The 9095-nt window shown below is 35.9% G+C and overlaps 1 protein-coding gene across 1 annotated transcript in view; it reads right to left on the bottom strand.

Annotated features, from left to right (window-relative positions):
• The window catches only part of LOC107656191 (2-hydroxyacylsphingosine 1-beta-galactosyltransferase-like), a 21709-nt gene that overhangs the window by 5306 nt on the left and 7308 nt on the right, over positions 1-9095 (bottom strand). The window contains exons 2-4 of the mRNA XM_016443951.1: positions 7244-8070; positions 3035-3177; positions 103-179 (exon numbers count right to left, since the gene is read on the bottom strand). Coding sequence (XP_016299437.1) covers positions 103-179; positions 3035-3177; positions 7244-8068 — 1045 coding nt within the window. The 5' untranslated portion in view covers positions 8069-8070. The remainder of the gene's footprint in view (positions 1-102; positions 180-3034; positions 3178-7243; positions 8071-9095) is intronic.

The raw sequence follows: 9095 nt of genomic DNA, 5'->3' as shown, positions 1-9095 counted from the left end.
ATATTTTTTTTTTTTTTTTTTTTTTGCAGTGGGGAACATTCAAACTTCATATGCATTTCTGAATTCTCAGTGGCATTTAGTGAGAGATACGATGATACTTACCCAACAGGTCATTCTGTGGCATCCAGTCCACTAGTTTAGTATTGTTGCCCAGATTGGAGGGAGGAACTCCAGAGAACCTGCAGAGAGATTAAACTCATTGGGATACAGGCATCCCATTCTACAATCTCTTTAAACATTGTGGATTAGACCATCATCAGCTGACAAGAATTAAGAATTTGTTAGTTATTCAAAGCATCATAGATACGAGTGAGATCAGGAATTTGGATTTGAAAAGGAAAAGTGCATTAGAGACAAAGATATGAGAGAGACAGAGACCAAATATTTTGCATGCATAGATTAGATTAATACCAAAGCTTACATTGAGAAATAAAAAGAAAAATATAAAAAACAATCAGACAGGAATCAGATAGATTCCTTCAACCTTGTAAAGCTTATAAAGATATTATTGCAGTAATGCATGCAATATATTACATATAAACTTGATACTACATATAAACATTACACACGAGGTTTGACGAAACATGAAGAGCTACAACCATTGTACTTTTGAGAAAGGCATTGAAGGCAACATGAAACTGTATTCGCAACCCATTTGACTATGTAAAGTGATGGCTGTTTCATTTTTCCAAATGAAACAGAATATTCAAACAGCAAAAACAATGTCGGATGGGACCTGGAAGATTAAGTAAATTACTGTGGTAACTACTGGCATCATTATTGAAAGGCTGCTTTACCTACAACAGTAGTCTAAAACAATGCCTGAAAAGCTACTAATGCAGTTGATTAGCATTTTTTGCTGACCACATGGACTAACTGACATCGGCAGAAAAGATAATAATATTCAGATTATGAGAACAAACAATTTGTGTTTAGAGGATGCACTAATAAATCAGTATAAAAAAACCAGGAACACACACCACTATTTAAAAGTTTGGGGATTTATTTTAAAAGGAATACTTTTATTCAGCAAGAACACATTAAATTAATTGAAAGTGAAGTTAAAACGTTTATATTGCTACAAAAGATTTCTACAGTAATTCAAACAAATGCTGTTCTTTGCAACATTCTATTTATCAAAGAATTCTAAAAAAAAATAAAAATGCATCACAGTTTCCACAAAAATATTAAGCAGTACAACTGTTTTTAACATTGATAATAATAAGAAATGTTACTTCAGCATGTGATTTTATATTGGCTTTAAGAGTCTTTGTACATCTGCTAATTAAACTAACAATACAACAAGAGGTCTCCAGTGGAGATTATATGAAGCCATTGTCTTGAAGTCTGGCTTGAGATTTAGTAAAGAGCTGGGGTTCTCTGTCACTGGTGAGCAAACACACACAGCCTAAAGGCCAATATGTGCCAAACCTAATGACAAACATTCTACAGTTACTAAGAAACCTGACAGCAGTCAGTGACTCTAATTAACATTACTATAATCTATGCGCAGTGTGACAGGGAAAGAGTTGAGGCCATATGTTCATGACTTCATGTCTGAATACGTTACAAGAGTGGTATATTGTTTCAGCTCATTGGAGTGTGTCTATCTATACAGTATATTTATGTGTATGTGTGTGTGTGTGTGTGTGTTCCCTGGGCATTTCCACTCCCATCTGTGTCCTCATTAGTGAAGCCATGGCACATTTGCTTGAATGCAAGAATGCAACTGAGATTATATGGCATGACTACGGGAGTCATGACAATGTGACTGCCTATGACAACAACAGGTGCTGCTATTTATAACCATGCAGGTTCACTTATACCCATGCAGGTTCACACAAAAAAACATTTTTTTTTTTAAAGAAACAAAATTAATCCAATAGGAAATTCACAGTTTACATGCACTAGTAACATATTTTTGAGCTGGGCTAACTTATAAGAGGATCACCTCTCAAATCCTAAATGATGTTATCAGTTCTGCTTCATATAAAATTTTATATAAATAAATCATTCCCTTAAAAATGAAAATATTGGCATTATTTATTAACCCTCATGTGATTCCAGGCTTTATTTCTTTCACTGTGTTTGCTCGTTTCCATAAAATGAATCCCTTATGGGAACTGAGGCTTTCCAGCTTAAAAGATGGCAAAATTGCCATGATTATCAATAAAGTGGTTCCACGTTTGTAGTAAAGTTAAATTTTTGTCTATTCCTCACACAAAGCTATAATATGGCTTTAGATGACTTGGATTGTAGCACGAGTTGTATTGTATGCTCTACTTTTTTTGTACAGTAGTTCCCAATTCCCATTCAAACAGTACAATTCTTTATACAATTTCTATCTTTGTGTTCCACATAAATAAAATCAAACTGTTTATGACCTGAGGGCAAAGTAAATAATGACAGAATTTTCCTTTCTGGGTGAAGGGCCCCATAATTCCTATATAAATTAAGGTTGGGGTTTCAAAAATTAAGGTTGGGTTTTTCTCTGAGCCTATTGTAATGAATGTGCATTACAGAGAAAGATTACAACAAACTCTTACAACACAACAAAACAAAATACAAAATGATGATCAGAATAATCATCACATTTTCTTTTTTTATTTTTAAGAGGATCATGACTTGTGTACCACCATCTCAAAGGATCAAATGTTCCTCCACTGCCAAAAAAGGATGAAGATTTATTGGGATCTAAAACAAACATACTGAGATTCATCATAATTACTGACAATACTCTCAATAAACAAGTGAATCTGTACAATGCTTTAGTCCAAAATGAATTCATAAAGTTTTGCATTTAGAAACCATTGGAAAGTCTAACGAAACCATCAGATCATTTTGAATGAGGGTTTACTGGTTTGGAAATGGAAAACAAAATAGTTAGTTGTAGCCACACACTTATCATTGACCCGCCACCACAGGTCAGTTGCCAATGGATACTATTTGATAGAAGAAAAAAAACTATAATGGAAAGATACGCTGGTGGTTTGATCTTTTGGAAAAACATGAAAGAAGAAATTAACAGCGGTACCTCCAGATGACTCTCTGGGGAAGATGGCTCAAGGCTCCAGCAAGTTTCTGAGCAATGTCTTCTGACAGATACTTCACTCCTGCACCAAATGACACCACTACGAAACCATGTTCATCTGTATCCTTCACCCAGGCTTCAAACTCCTGTACACACGCAAATCAAATACACAGTTCAACAATCGAGGACATTTGTGGTGACTATATTCGCAAGACAAAGCAATTCAACATTATATGGAAATCAAAAGCCAGACCAAACATTTCAAAGAATTTCATGGTAGATGTGGTAGCATTTAAACTAAATGGTTTTGTTTGACTTGAAAATATAATTTAAAATGACTACATTAGGTTACAATAAAAGTTATTTTAGGGGTCAGATAAGCTATAAATATCTCCGTAAAATAACAACTGCACATAAATACCACTGTATATGAATCTGGTAATTATTCAGTACCATAGTACACATCAAAGTACCATAGTATTAAAATCTGATACTATGGTAAGCACTTTGAACAGAAGAGAACATAAGGTTTGTTAGCAACACAATATGAAAAGTTTTTTATGAGGTTCTGCTGTTGTAAACATGCAATGAAATGGCTGAGGAATGCAATTTATTATCAGCGTTCACCAGCACATTGCACCATAGTTTGTCCAAGGCTTAAAGTGACATTACTCACAACTTTGAACTTTCTATCTCTAACCAGGTGAAAACATTTGGTTCATAATATAAAATGCTTATAAAGTGTGGACATGTCTCAAGCTACTTTGCCTTTGACAAAGACAGACTGCATGTTTAAAAATCCTTCAACCTGAAAAAAATCATGATTAGGATTTCTCAAAACCTGTTTTACTTATTATGCCAACCACAGAGAAATGCCATTTTCAATGGCAATTGAAATGCCACCACAATGGAAAATGAAATAAATGGGATGTACAAATGTATTTTTTAAGTGCTGTAGATAAGACTTTAGTCCAGGTGTGTCAAACCCACTTTAGATCAAGAGCCAGATTGGATAAAACCTCAGCTTGTGTCAGTTGATTTTTTAAAATGTGTTAAACCTCGGTACATCCATGGACAGCAATCTGGAGCCTACAAAGCAAAGAATCACGTTATCCTGCTTTAATAACTAATACTGGGGTAAATAAAAAGGATTACTAAAAGAATTTAGATTACATACTGTGCACATGTAGTTAATGTACACAAACAAAAAAATCACAGAATATTAACCAAACAACAATACTGACCAGAAAAAGAAAAGCTCCTCACTGCTCTTGGCTGGATTTAGCATTAAAAGATGACCTTAGCTTTAATAAGGCACTTAAAGCAGAACATTAACACAAAGTTAAGACTAAAAGGAGGTACTGTATGGCTAATATTAAACTCCAAGGTGGGAAAATGAAATAGACGGCTCTGGAACAGTTGTGTCAGCCAAAGATATTTTGTCATTTGATTTCAGATAATTCTACATTGAAGCGAGAGCAAGCCATGTGAGAGTATGAAAATGCGGTCTGTCACATTCAACATGTCTACAACTTCATCTATTTGCAAAATAATGTTGTTAAACCCAGCAATTTCACACAATATGTGCAAAATTGCCAGAAAAGGGACATGATGTTTCTATCATACTGAGTAAAAATTGGCAATACATGACCAGAGGTTAATCCACCTAGAAAAGTATTCCTACAACAAAAACTATTATTTTAAAAAGGACAGATTTATAGTTCAAAATCAAATTATAAACTTAAATTATTGTGAGCAATAAGTGCTTTACCAAAAACACGAGCTTGCCATTTTAAGCTTTTAATTAGTTTTAAACTGTTGGTTCATATTTCTGAGATTTGGCTGTTAATTATTATATTACATATTTACATATTCCAAAAATGCGAGATAAAAATCTAAGATGAGTAAGGCTTTGTGTTAGCATTTAGCATTCATTAAGGCACGACTGTGGCCTATTACAATATTAGCAATGCTAAGCAACTCTTGGTCATTATGGTAAGTAGTGCAAATATGGTATATGGTAAATAGAAAGTGCATTATGGTAAATGAGACTTAGTGTAAGCCTTTTGTGTTAGCAGTTAGCATAGCTTCAAAATGAGTAGGTTTTTTTGTGTAAGACCTGATTTTTTGCTGGCTGAGGGAGTCCAGCTGCAGCTGAACGGCCTGCATTGGCCTGGCACTGACTGTCCGCTCCTCACACTGGTCTCAGTGTCCTTCATACACACCCAACAATGGGCACATTTACACACATAAACACACACTCATACACCCTGCACCGACAAACACGCTATTTGCATTATGGCTCCGCAGCATACAATGAGGCCATTTGGGTGCTTGGTATTCCAAAAGTGCAAGCTTAGGTTCAGAACCCCCACTCCTATTCAGTGGACAGCTCTGCGCAATCACCCGCATTGATAAGAACAGCCTTTGTGAGCATAACGCCCTGGTGGCAAAATCAAAACTTCATATTACTAGCAGTTAAATGAGCCAAAACAGTGATAATAATGACTTAAATACACTGGATATTTTCTGGATATATGTTTATATGGCTACTTGTTTATTTTCACCACATCCGGCCTATTGATTTTTAAACTGGTCACTTTTTTGAGGGAGTGGGTTGTGACATTTTGGAGTTTGGCCATTTTGTGTGAGGCTGGAGATATTTGGCAATCCTGAAAATCTTGAAATAAAAATGCGTCAGTTGATCCCCATTATTAGAAAATTATGTCATTTTACTGCCATTCATGATCTCAAGCTTCAAAAGCACTGCATGTGCACACAATGCATTTATTGAAAGAACAAGGGAACAGAAATTGTTCCAAACTGCAACTGTAGTCCCAACAGCGGATTGTGGAGCAGACAAACACATGTTGATGGTTAATCTGATCCAAATATTCATTAGTTCGTTAGTTTTCCATCCAGAATGTGAACTAGTAGGCAATAAAAGATGTAGGCTAAATTATTTCCATGCTATGGCCAAAAACTGATAAATGGGTGATAATAAAATTCTGTACTAATTTGTCTAAATAAATAAAAAAATAAAACACTAAAAACTGTAATCATTCATTTTAAATGCTAAATTTAGTGTACAGTATTATAATGTACAATTATAATGTACAGTATGAAAATGAATGTTATTATATTTGCTAAAGATTACATTTGACAGTGTTGTTAAATTATTAGTGTTTTTAAAGATTAAGTGAATGTTAGACGATGGCAAAGGTAATCTAAATGTAAAGGTGTCCCTTCAAGTTGTTGTACCCCTAAAGGTACAATTTTTGCACTTTTTCTCTGACAGTGAATGCTACAGTGGCCCAGTGCAGCACAACACAACATAATTTTACAACATCAAGCCACAACACAATGGAATTAAACCACAACACAACTCTCCTTTCTCAGGCACCATAGAGGGTGGGCTAAAGCTAACACTTGGCCTATCAGTTCAAGTGTCCATAAAAAAGAATGGTAGAGTCGGTTCAAAAATTTGGATTTCATTATACCACTGCCTCTAGTATAAAGCCTGATGGTTAACTTTAATGCACCCTCTATGGTGTCCAGGAAACATCATCACAAAACAGGCTGATTGCACAATAGCCGACTTTGTGTGTATAGGCCCATGCAAAATTAAAGTGTTCATAAAAAAAGACAGTTCTATAGGGCAGCTCAGTGTGTATTGTCCCATAGGGGAAGTCCAAATGTTGAAAATTTGGATTTTGTCAGACCATTAGACAGTGTATGATGCCAGTATCTTAGATTTTAGTGCAACCATGAAGAGGGCTGAGAAAGGCCAACTTGAACTGACTGGCTCATTCAACTGTAGTTATTAATATATATGAAGTACAAGTGTCCATAAAAACTGGATTTTCTTAGATCATTGGAAACTGCATCAAACCCCTCGGATTTATCACACTCTTACAGGTGGCAAAAAATGACTCAGCTGATTCAAATTAAAGGGGTAGTTCACACATTAATAAGTAACTAATGAATAAGTAGTTAAATTTAGTAGTTAGTTAAGTACACTTATGCACAGGAGCATTTCCATTGGTTTATTTCCATTTACTTGTAGCTTTAATTCCACTGTGATGATAAGTTATGCTTGCTTGCTACTGTCATCATAGTTCCAATATCCTGTACATCCCTCAAAGTGATGCCATATAAAAAAGTAAAACAATGTTTAGAGATTGTTTAAATATAATAGCACTTGTTTCTTACCTGTGGCAAGGGGCTGGGGGGTTTGGTGAGGATGCCACCTACATAGACAACATGTGGCAGAGTGGGTCGTGGGAACTCAAGCGCCATGTCAGTACAAAGCATCCAGAGTCGACTGTTCTGAACTAGATCATGCATGGACACAGATGGCTGGATGTTGTATTTCCTCATGATGCGATCATATTTGGGTAGAACCAGGAACTGGACACCAAATCTGGAAACCAGGTACACTGCTGTGTTAGCTACCCGTTGGAACAATGACATGCGGTCCGTTAGTAGAGAGTTAAATTCTGGGACGTAAGACAGGGGTGCTGGCGCCCCAACTTCCGCAGGGTACCACAGTCCTGTGCTGAATACTGCGTACTGGACACCCAGAATGTGAGCTATGACAAATCCACACATTTCATTGGGATCAACGAGCAGGAGGTCAAACTGTTCACGTTTTAGCTGCTCCATGACAGAAGCACTCCCAACAACAGCATCACAGTTTTGAGAATAATGGTCCAGGATGTCAAAAAGCTCCAGTGCTGTGAGACGCCCTGAGAAGATGTTGTGAACTTTTGATTGGAGGAAGTCATCGGCTGAGGTGCTGTTAAAGATTCCAGGGTAGCGCTGGAGACGATAATGGTTGGAAGGCGGGACCTCACGACCTTCGGAGACCAGGAAGACTGTGTCATGGCCCTCGGCGTGAAGAGCAGAGGCCAGGGTCTTAAAGATATACAGGTGGCTCTCAAACATAATTGGAGGAACTACCACGATCTTAGCTGCCCATGAGAAACTCGATGCTAAACACCACAGCAATGTGGCAAGCAGGAAAGAAGCCTTCATGACTGCAGAAAAAAAGACAACAAATGATTAGTGATACTTCCATCATTCACTGACCCTTGTACTGAGCAACTACATAAATCAATACAGTAACACTTTAGTTTAGGGACCAGTTCTCGCTATTGCTTATTAGCATGCCTATTATTAACATACTGGCTGTTAATTAGTACTTATAAAGCACATATATTGCATGACCATATTCTACATCCCTAATCCTACCCAATATTTAACAACTACCTTACTAACTATTAATAAGCAACAAATTAAGAGTATTTATTGAGGCAAAAGTCATAGTTAATGGTTTGTTAATTGTCAGTAAGTTGTTGTTATTTTAGCATGTGTGTTTGGCTCAGTGTTATTTTTTAGGATTACTGATAAACTAATGTAGTTTGATTTGTATTAGTTATCTATTTTAGTTTTAGTTACAGTTGTAGTAATGTTGTCATTTTATTAGTTTTTTATCACGTCTATATAGGTTTTTTATTAAGTTTTAGTTTTATTTAATTTGAGTTATTTCAGTACTTCAACATACAAAATGGAAATTAAATAATATATATATATATTGGATGTATTTATATATATGTACATGTATATGTATACAGGTGCATCTCAATAAATTAGAATGTCGTGGAAAAGTTCATTTCAGTAATTCAACTCAAATTGTGAAACTTGTGTATTAAATAAATTCAATGCACACAGACTGAAGTAGTTTAAGTCTTTGGTTCTTTTAATTGTGATGATTTTGGCTCACATTTAACAAAAACCCACCAATTCACTATCTCAACAAATTAGAATATGGTGACATGCCGATCAGCTAATCAACTCAAAACACCTGCAAAGGTTTCCTGAGCCTTCAAAATGGTCTCTCAGTTTGGTTCACTAGGCTACACAATCATGGGGAAGACTGCTGATCTGACAGTTGTCAGAAGACAATCATTGACACCCTTCACACGGAGGGTAAGCCACAAACATTCATTGCCAAAGAAGCTGGCTGTTCACAGAGTGCTGTATCCAAGCATGTTAACAGAAA

This window comes from Sinocyclocheilus anshuiensis, unplaced genomic scaffold (genome assembly GCF_001515605.1).
Source record: "Sinocyclocheilus anshuiensis isolate Anshui unplaced genomic scaffold, SAMN03320099.WGS_v1.1 scaffold85, whole genome shotgun sequence".
NCBI classification, from domain to species: Eukaryota; Metazoa; Chordata; class Actinopteri; order Cypriniformes; family Cyprinidae; genus Sinocyclocheilus; species Sinocyclocheilus anshuiensis.
Note: the sequence above shows the minus strand (reverse complement) of the source record. Positions and strands in the feature narration are given on the sequence as shown.